This window comes from Muscardinus avellanarius (genome assembly GCF_963383645.1).
Source record: "Muscardinus avellanarius genome assembly, chromosome: 4".
NCBI classification, from domain to species: domain Eukaryota; kingdom Metazoa; phylum Chordata; class Mammalia; order Rodentia; family Gliridae; genus Muscardinus; species Muscardinus avellanarius.
The window spans coordinates 45,173,357-45,192,905 of NC_137789.1; the positions used below are offsets into that span (position 1 = coordinate 45,173,357).

General features: G+C 39.4%; 1 protein-coding gene across 1 annotated transcript in view; it reads left to right on the top strand.

The window, feature by feature from the left end:
• VIRMA (vir like m6A methyltransferase associated) overlaps nucleotides 1-19,549 on the top strand; it is a gene marked incomplete at its 3' end in the record, with an annotated part of 96,122 nt that overhangs the window by 43,974 nt on the left and 32,599 nt on the right. Inside the window, exons 8-11 of the mRNA XM_080693950.1 lie at nucleotides 442-1,582; nucleotides 8,745-9,233; nucleotides 12,632-12,786; nucleotides 17,511-17,593. Coding sequence (XP_080550076.1) covers nucleotides 442-1,582; nucleotides 8,745-9,233; nucleotides 12,632-12,786; nucleotides 17,511-17,593 — 1,868 coding nt within the window. The remainder of the gene's footprint in view (nucleotides 1-441; nucleotides 1,583-8,744; nucleotides 9,234-12,631; nucleotides 12,787-17,510; nucleotides 17,594-19,549) is intronic.

Consider the following 19,549-nt stretch of genomic DNA (forward strand, 5'->3'; position numbering starts at 1 on the left):
GAAAATATTTTATTTAGCCTTGTAATTATAATGTTTTCATATTAGTTTGGTAATCTTTGGTCACTATTTTTTTTCATCTTAAAAATAATCTTAATGCAAGTGTAACTTCCTGAGAGGTTAAATGATTTTGTTAAATAATTGTTATTTTGAGGCATTCTCATTTTATTTTTGTAAGGCAAGGGTATATCTTTTACAGAGTTAGTTGTAAAGCTGAACAAATATAAGAATTTGCTTAAGAAGCTTGTCCATAGTTTTTCCAGTAGCAATTATGAAATTTTGACAGTTATTGACATGAGTGGGGGCAGGAATTGATTTTGTTGAAGAAATCATGAGTTTTTAAATATTTGTAATGCTATGAGGTAAACTTTTTTTATCAACCAAAATTTATGCTTTAAACAACGATATAAATAATACTTAAGTATTATTTGAACTCATTTTCAGGGGATGATGGTTACGAGCAAATTTCCAGTGATGAAGATGGAATTGCTGACTTGGAACGTGAAACATTTAAGTATCCAAACTTTGATGTCGAATACACTGCTGAAGATTTAGCTTCTGTTCCTCCTATGACATATGATCCATATGACAGGGAGCTAGTACCGCTCTTATACTTCAGCTGTCCATACAAGACTACTTTTGAAATTGAAATCAGTAGAATGAAGGATCAAGGCCCAGATAAAGAAAACTCAGGGGCAATTGAAGCCTCAGTGAAGTTAACTGAACTGTTAGATTTGTATCAGGAAGATAGAGGCGCAAAATGGGTGACAGCTTTAGAAGAAATTCCAAGTTTAATAATAAAAGGATTAAGCTATTTGCAATTGAAAAACACAAAACAAGACTCCCTTGGACAGCTGGTAGATTGGACCATGCAAGCTTTAAATTTACAAGTAGCCTTTCGCCAACCCATCGCCTTAAATGTCCGACAGCTCAAAGCTGGGACCAAATTAGTGTCCTCACTAGCAGAATGTGGAGCTCAAGGAGTCACAGGACTGTTACAAGCCGGAGTGATCAATGTATTATTTGAGCTCCTTTTCGCTGATCATGTCTCATCTTCCCTTAAGTTAAATGCTTTTAAAGCCTTGGACAGTGTTATCAGTATGACAGAAGGAATGGAAGTTTTCTTAAGAGGTAGGCAGAGTGAAAAAAGTGGCTACCAAAAACTTCTGGAGCTCATACTTTTAGATCAGACTGTGAGGGTTGTCACTGCTGGTTCAGCTATTCTTCAAAAATGTCATTTCTATGAAATCTTGTCAGAAATTAAAAGACTTGGTGACCATTTAGCAGAGAAGACTTCATCTGTTCCTAACCACAGTGAAACTGATCATGATACCGATGCTGGACTGGAGAGAATAAACCCAGAATATGAAAATGAGGTAGAAACACCTATGGACATGGATCTTTTGGAATCCTCAAATATAAGCGAAGGGGAGATAGAAAAGCTTATTAACCTCCTGGAAGAAGTATTTCATTTAATGGAAACTGCACCTCATACCATGATCCAACCTCCTGTTAAGTCTTTTCCAACAATGGCACGAATTACTGGACCTCCAGAGAGGGATGATCCATACCCTGTTCTCTTTAGGTAAGAAACTGAAATTATTTCACAAGTCATTGGAGGCGATTTTATGTGATGATTTTGCTTTCTTATGTAGACTGCATATCTTTGGTCTGCATATTCATGTTAGGATATTTGATATTTCAAAATAGATATTCAGTAGTGAAACTTAGAAATAGGTTACTGTGAGTGAGTCTGTATTGTATTAGTATTTTTATTTATTTTTTGGTGCTGGGGATGGAACCCACGGGCATTCTACCTCTGAGCGACACCCCCAGCCCTATTTTTTATTTTTTATTTTTTGAAACAGGGTCTCACTGAGTTGCAAAGGGCCTCACTAAGTAGATGAGGCTGGCTTCGAACCTGAGCTATCCTCCTGTCTCAGCCTCCCAAATGCTGGGATTACAAGCGTGCCCTACCACGCCTGGCTTGTGTTAGTATTTAAAGCAGAATTAGTAACAAATGAAAGGTAGTAAATGACTAAAAGAGATGCTTGTATAAATATGTCTGTGAGCAAGAATAAATGAGAAACTGCTGAGTTGCTTCTGGGAAGGGGAATGCTCTGTGTGTGAAACTTTTTGTACCTTACTACTTTAATACATTGTAAGTTAAAATTATATTTTGCTGCCGGGCGTGGTGGCACACGGTTGGCGCACGCTTGTAATCCCCACGCTTGGGAGGTGGAGACAGGAGGATTGTGCAGGTTATAAGCCAGCCTCGCTGGCTTAAAAGACCCTGTTTCCAAATAAAAATATAAAATAGGTCTGGGAGTGTAGCCCGGAAGTAGAAGGGTTTCCAGGAACTCCAGTACCACCAATACTTGGGAGGCTGAGACAGGAGAATCATGCAGGTTTGAAGCCAGCCTCAGCTACTTAGTGAGGCTCTCAGCAACTTAGTGAGATCCTGTTTCCAAATAAGATATAAAATAGGTCTGAGAGTATAGCCCAGAGGTAGAAAGCCCCTGGGTTCCACCCCCAATACCACACACACACACACACACACACACACACACACACACATATAATAATAATTAAAGTCAGTGGAAAGGGATATGTTTATGATGTAGAAGTAAAAGATATTAATTCCTGGAGGAAGGTTTGGTAAGAGATTTTGGAGAGAGAAAGGAAATTTATGAGAGTGCTAATATAGATGCATTTGTAGTATTGGAGATAAAGGAATTGAGGTATTTCTTAACTGATAACTTCATTTTTAATAAAATAGGAGAAGTCGGCCCAGCATGGTATACATGCCTGTAATCCCAATCAATACTTGTGAGGCTGAGATAGGAGGATCGCGGTTCATGGACAGCTTCAGCTGCTTAGTGAGGTCGTTTGCAACTCAGTGAGACCCTGTTTCAAAATAATAAAAAAAATAGGGCAGAAGGTGTAGCTCAGAGGTATAATGCCCCTGGGTTCCATTCCCAGTACCACAAAAATAAATAAAATAATAAGGCTGGGGATGTAGCTTAGAGATGAATACTTCTAGGTTCAATTTCCTGTATATATGTATGAGAGAGAGAGAGAGAGAGAGAGAGAGAGAGAGAGAGAAAGAGAAAGAAAGTACACACACACACACACACACACACGCACACACACACACGTTACACACACTTGGAAGTCATGCATCGGGGCAACAGGATAGGAAGTATAAGGAAAGAGGAAATGCTGTCAAATAGTCACTGAAGAAAAACTAGCAATTAACCACTTATTAAATATTATTTTTTGGAACCAGGCATGGTGGTGCATGCTTGTAATCTTAGCATTTGGGGGGCTGAGACGGGAGGATCCAGGTTCGCATCCATACTCTGATACTTTAGTGAGGCCCTTGCAACTCCGTGAAACCCTGTTTCAAAATAAAGAATAAAAAATTAGGGCTGGGGTATGGCTCAGAGGTAGAATGCTTCTGAGTTCCATCCCCAGTGCCGCAAAAATAAATAAATAAATAAATAAATAAATAAATAAATAAATAAATATTTTCTGGCCAGGCGTGGTGGTGCACTCCTTTGATCTTAGTACTTGGGGAGCTGGGGAAGGAGGATCTCAGGTTTGAGAATAGCCTCAGCAGGTAGTGACTCTCAGCATCCTATAGAGACCCTATTTCAAAACAAAAAATAACGAGCTAGAATGCAGCGAAGAGGTAGAATGCCCCAGAGTTCAATCTCCAATTCCACACACACAAAAATTTTATTTTCCCCCATATCTGGAAAAAGTATGAAAATAAGATAAGAGAAAACAAAGGGCTTTGGAATTTGTGTTGTACTTTTAGAAATGGGAAGATCTAGCCAGGGATGGTAGGACTGCCTGTTAGAATCCTAGTTCTTGGAAGGCTGAGACAGGAGGATCGCAGTTCGCAGACAGGTTCAGCTACTACTTAGTGAGGCCCTTTGAAACTCAGTAAGACCCTGTTTCAAAATAAAGAATTAAAAAATAGAGCTGGACGTGGTGGCTCACGCTTGTAATCCCAGCGCTTGGGAGGCAGAGACAGGAGAATCGCACAGGTTTGAAGCCAGCCTCAGCTACTTAGTGAGGCTCTCAGCAACTTAGTGAGACCCTGTTTCCAAATACAATATAAAAAATAGGTCTGGGAGAATAGCCTGGAGGTAGAAAGCCCCTGGGTTCCATCTCCAGTACCACAAAAAAAGAATTAAAAAAATAGGGCTGGGAGTGTAGCTCAGAGGTAGAATGCCCCTGGGGTTCCATCTCCAGTACTGCCAAAAAAAAAAAAGCCGGACAGGATGGTACATTCTTGTAGTCCCAGAATTTGGGAGGCTAAGAGGATCACAGGTCCAGGGACAGCCTCAGCAAATAGTGAGACCTCATCAGCCTAGTGAGACCCTGTTTCAAAATATGGAATAAAAAATCAGACTGGGGGTGTAGCTTGAAGGTAGAATGCCCCTGGGTTCAATCCTCAGTACCGAAAAAAAAAAAAAGGAAAAAAAATTAAAAATAGAGCCGAGAGTTTAGCTTGGAGGTAAAATGCTGCTAGGTTCAATCTTTCAGTATCAAAAATAGAAAAAAAAATTTTTTTTTTTTGCGGGTCTGGGGATGGAACCCAGAGGCATTTGACCTCCAAGCTATACCCCCTGCCCTATTTTTTTATTCTTTAATTTGAAACAGGGTCTCACTAAGTTGAGGAGGGCCTCACTAAGTAGCTGAGGCTGTCTGCAAATCGCAATCCCTCTGGTCTCAGCCTCCCGAATGCTGGGATTACAAGCGTGCGCCATCATGCCCAGCTCAAAAATAGAAAATTTAAGTAAATAAAATAGGCCGGGCGTGGTGGTGCACGCTTGTAATCCCAGCGCTTGGGAGGCTGAGACAGGAGGATCGCACAGGTTCAAAGCCAGCCTTAGCTACTTAGTGAGGCTCTCAGCAACTTAGTGAGACCTTGTTTTCAAATAAAATAATAAAAAAGAAAGGTCTGGGAGTATAGCCTGTAGGTAGAAAGCCCCTGGGTTCCACCCCCAGTACCACCAAAATAATAATAATAATAATAATAATAATAATAATAATAATAATAAAATAATAAGGCTGGGGGTGTAGTTTGGAGGTAGAATGCCCCTGGTTCAGTACCCAGTACCACACACACCAAAAAAAAAAAAAAATCAATCTTGGAGATATTTGTTTATTTTTGGTACTGGGGATAGAACCTAGGGCATTCTACCTCCGAGCTATACCCCCAGCCCAATTTTTTATTCTTTATTTTTGAAACAGGGTCTTACTGAGTTGCAAAGGGCCTCACTAAGTTGCTGAGACTGTCAGGAAACCGAGATCTTCCTATCTCAGTTTCCCAAATGCTGGGATTACAAATGTGCGCCACCACACCCTTTTGATCTTGGATACTTTAAAGTAGCAGATCTGATTAGTATTCTATAATATATCACAATGGGAGGGACATTGACATTACTAGGAGTATAAAGTAGAAAGTTCTAGGTCAGCCCTTTTTAAAATTCTTTATGAAGACTCACAGACCTTCAAATATTATACTTGGGAAAAGATCCAAAACACAATCTGCAGAGGAATAAGATACATGTGCTAAAGTCTGGAAAAACCAGTCACAAAAGTCGGGCATGGTGGTGCACACATGTAATCCCAGCATTTAGGAGGCTGAGACAGAAGGATCACAGTTCACAGAGAGCCTCGCTACAACTTAGTGAGGCCCTTTGCAACTCAGTGAGAACCTGTTTCAAAATAAAGAATAAAAACTAGGGCTGGGGGTATAGCTCCGTGGTAGAATGCCCCTGGTTCCATCCCTAGTGTCGGGGGAAAAAACAGTCACAAACTTCCAGAGTCCCTCTCTTATTTGAAGTTACATAGGACCTGTTTAATTCCCTAGCATTTATTATCATGATATTAATAAATTATTGATCATAATATGTGTTATCATGAATATGATATGAATATAATATATAGAAGCTTGAGTTTAAGTAGTAATAGCATTCAAGGGTCCATTTTAGCTTGATAAATTCTGGTCTTTACTTACAAGTAAGCCTTTATAGAAGCTGTTGTATCACCATGTGAAGGGTCGAACTTTCCTATTACTTTTTTTTATTGTAATACTAGAAATGGAACTCAGGGACATTCTAATTCTGAGCTACTTCTGCAGCCCTATTTTGTTTTTTATTTGGAAATGGTCTCACTAAGTTGCTGAGAGGCTGGCTTCAGACCTGTGATTCTTTTTTCTCAGCCTCTCAAGGACAGGGATTATAGGGTGTACTGTACTGGGGATTGAGTCTAGGGGAATTCTACTTCCAAGCGACACCCTCTGCTCTATGTTTTATTCTTTATTTTGAAATAGGTTCTCACTAAGGTGTGGAGGGCCTCACTAAATAGCTGAGGCTGGCCCTGAACCTGCAACCCTCCTGTCTCAGCCTCCCAAGTACTGGGATTGTAAGTATGCGCCACCACACTTAGCTTACTTTTATTCTTTTTAACATCCAAAAAATTAGGATTTTTTTTTTTTAACTTGAAGTTAACAAACTTGGTCTGGTGTAGTGGCACATGCCTGTAATCTCAGTACTTGGAGGCTGAGACAGAAAGGGTCATAGGTTTGAAACCAGTATCAGCAATTTAACAAGACCCACAGCAAACTAGTGAGAACCTGCTTCAAAATAGAAAATAAAAATGAGGGGGAGCCAGGCGTGGTGGCGCATGCTTGTAATCCCCGCGCTTGGGAGGCTGAGACAGGAGGATCATGCAGGTTTGAAGCCAGCCTCAGCTACTTAGTGAGGCTCTCATCAATTTAGTGAGACCCTGTTTCCAAATAAAATATAAAATAGGTCTGGGAGTGTAGCCCAGAGTTAGAAGGCCCCTGGGTTCTACTCCCAGTACCACCACCCCCCCAAAAAAAAAAGAAAGAAAGAAAATAAAAATAGGTGGTGGGGGGGGGGGTTGGCATAGCTCATAGGTAGAATGCCCCTGGGTTCAATCCTCAGTATCAAAATATTACCAAATTTAGCCAGGTGTGGTGGTGCATGCTTGTAATCCCCGCACTTGGGAGGCTGAGACATAAGGATCACACAGGTTCCAAGCCAGCCTTAGCTACTTAGTGAGGATCTCAGTAACTTAGTGAGACCCTGTTTCCAAAAATAGGTCTGGGAGTAAAGCCTCTGGGTTCCACCCCCAGTACCAAAAAAAAAAAAAACAAAAAAAAAAACCCGCAAATTTATATTAAGATGGCCTTATTTAGCAGTTAAGAGATATTTTGGTAGATTTTTCCCCCCACTTTTAAATTTTCAAGAAAATATTGTTTTGGCTTTTTTTCTTTAAAAATCTTTAAATTTTATTTTGAAAACATTTCAGAAAAGTTTAAACCTGGAAGGACCCACAAGTAAGAAAGGAAAGCTATACAGATAAGGAAGCTGATACTTTAAGTTGTCAGTAGCAATCTGTGTGTATATTGGAAGGATTGGGTTAATTTTAGATTTTCTCTCTTAAAACTATACTGAAGAATAGTTCCTAGAATTACAAAAAGTGTGCTATCTATGGTAGTATTAACTATTCAAATGCTAAAATTGGTCACTTGAAAAGATTTTTTTCCCCTAGAGATATTCAGATTTATAATATATATATAATATTTTTCTAGGATATTCTGATTCACATTTATTGATATACCTGGAGTAAAGTAGGACCATGAAGAAATAGGAACATTTGATAATAACTGGCTCAGAAAGAAGACCCAGAGCCAGGCATGGTGGCACAATCTTGTAATCCTTGTACTAGGTAGGCTGAGAGGATTACAGGTTCAAAGACAGCCTCATCCAGTAGTGAGACAATCATCAACCTAATGAGACCCTGTTTTTTTTTTTTTTTTTTTTGTGGTACTGGGGGTGGAACCCAGAGGCTTTCTACCTCCGGGCTATACTCCCAGACCTATTTTATATTTTATTAGAAACAGGGTCTCACTAAGTTGCTGAGAGCCTCACTAAGTAGCTGAGGCTGGCTTTGAACCTGTGCGATCCTGCTGTCTCAGCCTCCCAAGTGCAGGGATTATAAGCATGCGCCACCACGCCCAGCTTAATGAGACCCTGTTTTAAAACAAAAATAAAATAGGTGGGCTGGGAGTGTAGCTTAGAGGTAGAATGCCCCTGGGAAGGAAGGAAGGAAAGAAGGGAAAAGGAAAAAAGAGAAAGGAAGGAAGAAAAGGAAGAGAGGAGGGAGGGAGGGAGGAAAGGAAGAAGGAAGGGTAGAAGAAGAGAAAAAGAAGCCCAGAATTTAGAGTCAAGGCTAACTCTTATAGTCAGGTGTGGTGGCACATGCCTGTAAACCAATTACTTGGAAGGCTGAGATAGGATCACAGGTTGTAGGACAGCCTCACCAACAGCATGAGATTCTCAGCAACCTAGTGAGACCCTGTTTCAAAACAAAGAAAGAAAGGGCTAGGCATGTAACTCAGGAGTAAAATGCTGCTAGGTTCGATCCCTTAGTACAAGAAAGGAAGGAGGGAGGAAGGATGTATTTACTGAGTTTCTGTTGAGTGTTTGTTAGAAAGCCTTAGAGAACTTTCATTTTTGTTTGGTCCAGTGGAGAGAAGACTTGCTACTCATATTATTAGTTTTGCAATGTGCATTTAAAGCAGGTATTTCTGAGGATAAAAATTAAGGCCATTACATTTTTTAACTTTTGTTTAGTGAATGTTGAGTAAACAGAGTGCCTTGCATTTACTTTACATATATCAATTAACTTTTTCACAGGTATCTTCACAGCCATCACTTCTTGGAGTTGGTTACCTTGCTTCTGTCAATTCCAGTAACAAGTGCGCACCCTGGTGTGCTGCAAGCCACAAAAGATGTTTTAAAGTTTCTTGCACAGTCACAGAAAGGTCTTCTTTTTTTTATGTCGGAATATGAAGCAACAAATTTGTTGATCCGTGCTCTTTGTCACCTTTATGATCAAGATGAAGAGGAAGGTCTCCAGTCTGACGGTGTTGATGATGCATTTGCTTTGTGGCTTCAGGACTCCACTCAGACGTTGCAGTGTATTTCAGAACTCTTCAGCCATTTTCAACGTTGTACAACTAGTGAAGAAACTGACCATTCAGATCTCTTGGGAACCCTTCACAATCTTTATCTGATTACTTTTAATCCTGTGGGAAGATCAGCTGTTGGACATGTTTTCAGTCTTGAGAAAAATCTCCAAAGTCTCATTACTCTAATGGAGTATTATTCCAAAGAAGCATTGGGGTAAGTTTCTAACCTACTTTTTTTTTTTTTTTTTTTAAACAGGGTCTCTTAAGCCAGCGCGGCTGGCTTTGAACCTGCGCGATCCTCCTGTCTCAGCCTCCCAAGCGCAGGGATTAAAAGCGTGCGCCACCACCACGCCCGGCTCTAACCTACTTTTTAAATTTTAAATTATGTTAGAAAACTATATCATACGCCGGGCGTGGTGGCGTACGCTTGTAATCCCCGCGCTTGGGAGGTTGAGACAGGAGGATCGCGCAGGTTCAAAGCCAGCCTCAGCTACTTAGTGAGGCTTTTAGCAACTTAGACCCAGTTTCCAAATAAAATATAAAATGGGTCTGGGAGTATAGCCCGGAGGTAGAAAGCCTCTGGGTTCCATCCCCAGTACCACCAAAAAAAAAAAAAGAAAAAAAGAAAGAAAAGAAAACTATATCATTAATGGGCTACTTTTCTTTTAAAAAGGTGTTTCTTTGAGAGCAGAACTGTATAAATAATAATTATTATTATTACCCAAGAGAATTCTATTTCTGAGCTATCCCCTAGACCTACTTTATTTTTAATTTTTTTTTATTTATTTATTTATTTATTTATTTATTTATTTATTTATTTATTGGTGGTACTGGGGTTCCTGGAAGCCCTTCTACCTCCGGTATACACTCCCACGGGCTACACTCCCAGACCTATTTTTTTAACATTTTTATGTGGAAACAGAGTCTCTTAAGCCAGCGAGTCTGGCTCCGAACCAGCGCAATCCTCCTGTCTCCGCCTCCCAAGCGTGGGGATTACAAGTGTGCGCCACCACGCCCGGCCCTACTTTATTTTTTAATTTTGAAACGGTCTCGCTAAGTTGCTGAGAGACAGACCTCAAACCTCCTCAAGTACTCGGTTCACAGGCATGCACCACTGAATCCAGCTCGATTTAATTTATTTTTATTTTTATTTTTATTTTATTTTTTGCGGGTCTGGGGATGGGATCTAGGAGCATTTGACCTACGAGCTACAACCCCTGCTCTATTTTTTATTCTTTATTTTGAAACTGGGTCTATGTTGTGGAGGGCCTAAGTAGCTGAGGCTGTCTGTGCACTGTGATCCTCCAGTCTCAGCCTCCCTAATGCTGGGATTACAAGCGTGTGCCACCACACCCAGCTCAGCTCAATTTTTTGACATAACAAATAACTTTGTATTAATAATAAGAATGGCAGAAATATCTAAAATGTAAGATGCGGCAATGCAGTAGGCCTTTTCGTAGCTTTTTTTCAGTTACCCCATGGGGTTGTGGTGTTGACAGAGATTGCAAATGTAATATCCCTGTCAGTTCTTGTAGAGGGGAATTGTAAGGGCATTAATACATGCCTAAAGAGTAGTAAATACTCTTAAGTACTCTTTATATCTTTTGCCCTGTGCCTATTTATGGTATTCTGGTTTTAGAATCACTTTGACCAGATAAGAGCAATTGGGAATGATAATGATTTTGAAGAGGCTGTAATAGAGCAGAGGGTTTTAGTGTATAAGAAAAGAGACAGTCCCTTGTCCAAGCTTGTCACACACATAAATGACGTGAAGGCAGTTACATTAATGACTTGATATAACTCTTTTTTTTTTTTTGGTGGTACTGGGATTCCTGGAAGCCCTTCTACCTCCGGGCTACACTCCCAGACCTATTTTTACATTTTTATTTGGAAACAGGTTCTCTTAAGCCAGCGAGGCTGGCTCTGAACCTGCGCGATCCTCCTGTCTCTTGCCTCCCAAGCGTGGGGATTACAAGCATGCGCCACCACGCCCGGCTTGATATAACTCTTTAAGTGATGAATTGTCATGAGAACCTATGACAACTACAATACCTTTTATGCCTATCTCTCTTAATGGCTCTGAAGCAGAAGACTGCTTGATTATAGCAGATGATCACATTTGTTTTATTTATCAGACTTAATATTTTGAAGACTAATGAACTATATGTCTTAATATTTCACTGTTAATGAAATGTATTTCTTAATATTTTATTTTTCTGTTTATTTCTTAATAGAACTTTATATTTGATTGTAATGTGTATACTTTTATAGTTATATACTTTCACACTCCTTATTTGTGTGTTCCATGTGTTCTTTTTTTTTTTTTTTTTTTTTTTTCATTTGAGGGAATATTGAGCCTAGGAGCATTCTACCTCTAAGCTATACCCCAAGCCCTATTTTTTGTTCTTTATATTTTTATTTTTTATTTTTTGTGTGTTTGGGGATGGAACCCAAGGGGCATTTGACCTCCGAGCTAACCCCCCCTGCCCTATTTTTTTATTCCTTATTTTGAAACAGGGCCTCACTAAGTTGCAGAGGGCCTCACTAAGTAGCTGAGGCTGTCTGTCCGCGAACCGCGATCCTCCAGTCTCAGCCTCCCGAATGCTGGGATTACAAGGGTGTGCCACCACGCCCTGCTTATCCTTTATTTTGAAACAGAATCTTACTAAGTAGCTGAGGCTAAGCTGGGTGTTATTTAGTGAGGCCCTCTGTAACTTAGTGAGACCTTGTTTCAAAATAAAGAATTAAAAATAGGGCTGGTGCTATAGATCAGAGATAGGATGCCCCTGAGGTAAGTCAGGCGTGGTGGCATACATTTGTAATCCCAGAACTTGGGAGAGACAGACAGGAGAATCCTGATTTGTGGTCAGCCCCAGCTTCTTAGGTCAAATAAAAAATAGGGTTGGGGGTGTAGCTCAGAGATAGTAGGATGCCCCTGGGTTCAATCTCCAGTACCATTAAAAAAAAAAAAAGTTCCTAGCCTCAATCCCCAGTACCACCAAAGGAAAAAAAAAAATAGGGATGAGCATAACGTTCAGAGGTAGAATACCTCAGCAACTTAATGAGACCCTGTTTTCAAATAAGAAATAAAAATTGGGTTAAGGATATAACTTGGAGGTAGAATGCCTCTGGATTCTATCCCTAGTACCAAAAGGGACTTCCTCTATTGATTTTGGTATCCAAAGGTGGTCCTGAAACAAGTATATTTTGGATGCTGAGGGACAGCTATTATGTAGTGTTTTGGAGTGAGTTAGGTGTGAACTATAAAATTTGATTTCTTATTTTCAAGAAATTACTCATAGCTAGGCATGGTGGTATACTCCTGTAATCCCTAGTACTTGGAAGGCTAAGATGGGAGAATCAGAGTTTCCACACCAGCTTCAGCAACTTATAAGACCCTGTTTCAAAATAAAAAATAAAAAAGACTGGGGTATAACTTGGAGGTAGAATGTCCCTGGTTCAATCATCAGTACCCTTGCCCCCAAAAAGGAATTAGTTATATTTTATCGTAAACTTTCTTTGTTTCTTTAAAACTAAATAGAAAATAATGTTTAAAAGTTATTACTAAAATTATTTTTGTACCCCAGACTTAAAAACCTTATTTTGTTTCAGTGATTCCAAGTCTAAGAAGTCAGTAGCTTATAATTATGCATGTATCCTTATTTTGGTGGTGGTTCAGTCTTCCAGTGATGTCCAAATGCTAGAACAACATGCAGCATCTCTCTTGAAGCTTTGTAAAGCAGATGAAAATAATGCTAAACTGCAAGGTATGGTTGGTTCCTGAATTCATTTTAAGTATTTGTGATATATGAAGTGAAAAGCATTTGGCTATCTGTGAATTAATACTTTATCATGTTTTGACAATTTATCTAATAATACTGATTTTAACATCTTGAGATTACTTTTGATAAAGATATTTCTTTAAAGGTTTTATAAATCATTGCAGTATATAAAAGGTTTGAAAGTCAGCCGGGCGTGGTGGCGCACGCTTGTAATCCCCCGCGCTTGGGAGGCGGAGACAGGAGGATCGCGAAGGTTCATAGCCAGCTGCGCTGGTTTAAGAGACCCTGTTTCAAAAAATATAAAGTAGGTCTGGGAGTGTGGCCTGGCCTGGAGGTAGAAGGGTTTCCAGGAACCCCAGTACCACCAAAAAAAAAAAAAAAAAAAAAAAAAAGGTTTGAAAGTACCTTTTTTTAGAAAGTCACAATAATTGGTAATTGAAGTTTCTATTCAAAATAGAAAAGTAGTTTAAGGAAGTACTCAAGAAGTTCAGCTTTAGCTGTAGCTTTAAGCTTTGTATTTTTTTTTTTTTATAATTTATTTGTTTAAGTATAACACTGTTCCAAATATAATGTAACATCTATTTGTGGATTAATTTATTTGTGTTATCTCAAAAGTATAAAAGTATATGAAAATATATTGAATGCAGTTTGTTGCAAATCTTAAGTAGTCTTGAAAAATTTAAGATAATCACAGTTTTTAAATTTTTTTCTTTTCTGCTTTTCTGACATTAAGTAGAAAATTTGCCAGTGTTGAGTAAATATTGTAAAAATGCTTTAAAATGGCACGTGGACTCTTTTTCATTTTAAATTTTATGTGTGATAGCACCAGTTTGGACTTGGGTAGTAAACCCAACTTCCCATGTGGAAAGAGATTTTTTTTCCCCCTTTGAATTATGCCCTTTTAGAAAGGAGAGCACACAGTGTCTTCAAAGGTATTTTTAATGTTTTACTACTATTTCTAGGTTATGGTACATGGGGATTTTTTAAAAAAATTATTCTTTGTCTCTTGCTTCTGTATATTCTGTATATAAGAAAGTTAATTTGTGTGTGTGTACGTGTGTGTGTGTGTGTTTGTATGTGGTACTGGGGTTCCTGGAAAACCTTCTACCTCTGGGCTACACTCTCAGACCTATTTTTATACTTTTTTATTTGAAAACAGGATCTCAAGCCAGCATGGCTGGCTTTGAACCTGTGCGGGCCCTCCTGTCTCCGCCTCCCAGACCCTCCTGTCTCTGCCTCTCAAGCTCGGTGATTACAAGCTTGGGCCACCATGCCTGGGAAGAATGTTAATTTTAAAATGCATAGGAAGCTGAGCGTGGTGGCTCAGGTTTGTAATCCCAGCACTTGGGAGGCTGAGACAGGATCACACAGATTCAAAGTCAGCCTCAGCTACTTAGTGAAGCTCTCTGCAACTTAGTGAGACCCTGTTTCAAAATAAAGAATAAAAAATAGGGCAGGGATTGTAGCTCGGAGGTCGAATGCCCCTGGATTCTATCCTCAGACCTGCAATAAAATAAAATAAAATGCATAGGAAGCTGGGCGTGGTGGTGCATGTAATCCCAGTACTTGGGAGGCTAAGACAGGAGGATCTGGGTCCATGGCCAGCCTCTGCTACTTAATGAGACCCTGTTTCAAAATAAAGAATAAAAATTAGGACTGGGAGCCAGGTGTGGTGGTGCACGCTTGTAATCCTAGCATTTGGAAAGCTGAGACAGGGGATTGCAGTTCTCTGACACCCTCAGCTACTTAGTGGGGCCCTTTGCAACTCAGTGAGACCCTATTTCAGAAAAAAAGTATGCAAAATAGGATTGGGGTGTAGCTTGGAGTAGGATGCCTCTGGATTCCATCCCCAGCACCACACACAAAAAAACCCAAAATATAAAATGCATAGGAAGCCAGGTGTGGTGGCGCATACTTGTAATTCCAGTATTTGAGAAGCTGAGACAGGAGGATTACAGGTTCTTGGCCAGTCTCAACTACTTAGGCCCTCCACAATTTAGTGAAATCCTATTTCAAAATAAAGAATATAAAATAGGGCTGGGGGCATATTTTGGAAGTAGAATGCCCCTGTGTTCCTTCCCCAGTATCACACACATAAAAAAAAAAGGCATAGGAAAAAAGTAAAGATGTGCACATTTCTAACCCTCATGCCTCATGTAGTAGTGTAGAACCAAGGAGTAATATGACTACTACTTTCTGTTTCTTATAGTCATGCCTATAAAGTATCTGAAAGTGGAATATCACATTTACAGAATGCTTTTCTGAAAATATGTTAAGATAGTTTGATTGCAGTAAGTGGTTTATTTCACTTTTTTTTTTTTTGTGTGTGTGTGTGGTACTAGGGATTGAACCCAGGGACATTCTACCTCCGAGCTACACCCCCAGCCCTATTTTTTATTCTTTATTTTGAGACAGGGTCTCACTGAGTTGCAAAGGGCCTCATTAAGTAGCTGAGGCTGTCTGTGAACCATGATTCTCCTGTCTCAGCCTCCTGAATGCTGGGATTACAAGCGTGCACCATCACCACCGGCTTCCCAGCCCCAATTTATTCTTTATTTTGAAACAGTCTCACTGAGTTGCAGAGGAAATCACTAAGCAGCTGAGGCTGTCTGAGAACTTATGATCCTATTTCAGCCTCCGGAGTACTTGGAATACAAGCGTGCACTACCACACTTGGCCTCACTTGTGTTTTAGTTTTATGGTACTGGGAATGGAACCCAGGGGCTTTCTACCTCTGAGCTAGACTCCTAAACTTATTTTATATTTTATTTGGAAACAAGGTCTGAGTTGCTAAAAGCCTCACTAGTAGCTGAAACTGGCTTCGAAACTGCGTGAACCTCTTGTCTCAGCCTCCCAAGTACTAGGATTACCAGCCCTATTTTATTCTTTATTTTGAAACAGAGTCTCACTGAGTTGCAGAAGACATCACACATAACACACACACACACACACACACACACACACACACACACAGCAATTGACAAAATTAAAATTCCACCTTAATTGAAGAGATACTCCGCAAATGTCTCCTTGTGTGTTTGATCCTGTTAGTAATAAATACATTTTTTGTGTGTGTGCAGTACTGAGGATTGGGTCCACTGATGTTCTACCTCTGAGATACAACCCCAGCTTTATTTTATTTTTTTTATTTTGGATCAGGGTTTCACTAAGTTGCTGAAGGTCTTGCTAAGTTGCTAAGGCATTCCTGACAAATAAATCATTTTGTTTATTCTTATTTGGAGGGGAGGCAGCAACAAAGATAAGTGAATAAACTGGGTGTGGTGGCACACACCTGTAATCCCAGTTCTTGGGAGGCTGAGATAGGAAGATCTCTGATTTAAGGCCAACCACAGGTACTTAAGCAAGGGCTATAGCAACTTAATGAGACCCTGTTTAAAAATAAAAAGTAAAATAATGCCCCCCAAAAAGGTATATTGTTTAGTGAATATACACTATTCACTATTGCCCCCAAAAAAGGTATATTGTTTAGTATTGAATATACACTAAATTATATTAGTTTATAAGCAGTTTATAAATCTTTTTTAATGTTATAGATTGATATTGTAAATTTTTATTTTAGTTATTTATTTACTTATTTTGTGGTATTGGAAATGGAACCCAGGGGCCTTCTTTTTCTAGGCTACACCCCTAGATTTATTTTTTATATTTTATTTGGAAAAGGTCTCACTAAGTTGCTAAGAGCTGCACTAAGCTGCTGAGGCTGGCCATAAAGCCTGTGATCCTCTTGTTTAGAGTGTTAAGCATTTGAATTTAAGTTTTTGGAAACTAGATAACTAAGAGTAGTCACTTCTTATTTTTTAACCAGTTAAATAGTACTGCATTTCTGTTTTATTTTAAAGCTTGTTTAAAGAATTAAACACGCCGGGTGTGGTGGCGCACGCTTGTAATCCCCGCACTTGGGAGGCGGAGACAGGAGGATTGCGCAGGTTCGCAGTTAGCCGCACTGGCTTAAAAGACCCTGTTTCCAAATAAAAATATAAAATAGGTCTGGGAGTGTAGCCTGGAGGTAGAAGGTCTTCCAGGAACCCCAGTACCACACACACACACACACACACACACACACACAGAATTAAACACAGCCCTGTGTGGTGGCGCACACTTGTAATCCCAGTACTTGGGAGGCTGAGACAGGAGGATCACAAAGGTTTGAAGCCAGTCTTAGCTACTTAGTGAGAACCCAGCCATAGCTACTTAGTGAGACTCTCACCAACTTAGTGAGACCCTGTTTCCAAATAAAGTATAAAATAAGTCTGGGAGTATAGCCCGGAGATAGAAAGCCCCTGGGTTCCACCTCCAGTGATACCAAAAAAAAAAATTAGACACAAATTAATCTGTGTATAAAATTTAATTATTGATTTGTGTGTATGTGTGTGGTACTGGGGATTGAACCCAGGGACATTCTAGCTTTTAGCTCCGTCTCCAGCCCAATTTTTTTTCTTTATTTTGATATAGGGTCTCACCAGGTTGTGGAGCACCTCATAAGTTGCTGAGGCTGACTGCAAACCTTCGAGTCTCTTGTCTCAGCCTCCCAAGTACTGGGATTACAAGCCTGCACCACCACCCGGCAAAATTTAGATATTGAGATTAATACAAATCTGATGGTTTTCTTTTAGAAAAACAAACTTTACTACTTTGTCATAAAGGCTTTTTGTTTTTAAGTATTATAGATTGTTCTTTTTGTTTTTAAGAACTTGGCAAGTGGCTTGAACCTCTGAAAAACCTTAGATTTGAAATTAACTGCATCCCAAACTTGATTGAATATGTTAAACAGGTAAGTACAACTTTTAAAAGTTCTTTGATTTTATGAAACTGTGGTGTTTTATAGTGCTAATGCATTAAATTACTTGTGTAGATATTCATTAGACTTTGTAGGTAAATTAGTATATGGATATAGATAATTATATGTATACATCAGTACACAAGTGCACAACCTGTGTACTGTATTGCTTTTCACTACCAGCTTCTTAGTTTTCATTTAAGATGAGAGAGAACACCTGGAATCTACGGGCATTGTACCTCTGAGCTACACCCCCTGCCCTATTTTTTATTCTTTATTTTGAAACAGGTTCTGACTGAGTTGCAAAGGGCATCACTAAATATTTGAGGCTGTCCACGAACCACAATCTTTCTTTCTCAGTTTCCCAAATGCTAGGATTATAAACGTGCACCACTACGCCTGGCTTATAGATTTTTTTTTTTTTTTTTTTTTTTGGTGTTACTGGGGTTCCTGGAAGCCCTTCTACCTCCGGGCTATACTCCCAGATCTATTTTATATTTTTATTTGGAAACAGGGTCTCTTAAGCCAGCATGGCTGATTTCTAACCTGCACGATCCTCCTGTCTCTGCTTCACGTGCGCGGGGATTACAAGCGTGCCACACCTGCAAAGCAGGCGCTTTGCCACTGAGCTACATCCCGGCACCACAGAATGTTTTTTTTTTTTTTTTTTTTTTTTGGTGGTACTGCAGATGGAACTCAGGGGCTTTCTACCTCCCGGGTACACTCCCAGTCCTATTTTATATTTTATTTGGAAACAGGGTCTCTTAAGCCAGCTGAGGCTGGCTTCGAACCTGTGCGATCCTCCTGTCTCAGCCTCTCAAGCGTGGAGATTACGGGCGTGTGTTACCACACCCGGCTCACAGAATGTTTTTAAGATGTGAAAAGGTAGCATAAAACTTTTAGTTACACTAATTAGTGAAAAGAAATTTTGTCCAAAATATTTAAGTAAAAGTTGATGAGGCTAGTTCTCTCTGTTGTTAATTTGGAATAGTTTTATCTATAGTTGAACAATTGTATGTGAGAATAAATCATCTCAATATTGGAATCATAGTGTGTGTTATTAAAGAAATTTATGAATATTATTTAATCTGTTGGTTATTCTGACATAACAGCATAATGTTATTGTTTGGGTTTATCTTCTTCAGAGTTTTCTTCATTAATGTATATTTGCTTCAAATAACATCTGAAGCCTGTCATTGTATTGGTTTTATTTAGCAGGAGTAAAACTAATCTGTCAGTTTAGATGTCTATACACTTGGGGTATATGGATGTGGTAGAGTAAATAACAGGATGTCCAATAAATATTAAATGGCTCTAGTAAAAGCATTTAACTAGTAAGAAATTTAGTTCTAGAATTTGAATTACATCTCATAATTTTAAAGTTTTTGTTTGCTGGACGTGGTGGTGCATGCTTATAATCCCACAGTACTTGGGAGGCTGAGACAGAAGGATCACAGGTTTGTGGCCAACCTCAGCTACTTAGTGAGGCCCTCCTCAACTTAGTGTGTTTGTTTGTTTGTTTGTTTGTTTGTTTACTTATTTATTTATTTTGCGGGTCTGGGATGGAACCCAGAGGCATTTGACCTCTGAGCTACACCCATGCCCAATTTTTTTATTCTTTATTTTGAAACAGGGTCTCACTGAGTTGCAGAGGGCCTCACCAAGTAGCTGAGGCTATCCACGAACCGTGATCCTCCTATCTCAGCCTCCCAAATGCTGGAATTATAAGCATGCGCCACCATGCCCAGCTAGTGTGTTCTTTTATTATTATTATTATTATTATTATTATTATTATTTTTTTTTTTTTTTTTTGCGAGTCTGGGGAAGGAACCCAGGGGCATTTGACCTCTGAGCTACACCCCCTGCCCTATTTTTTATTCTTTTTTTGAAACAGTTTCACCAAGTTGCAGAGGGCCTCACTAAGTAGCTGAGGCTGTCTGGGAACCACCA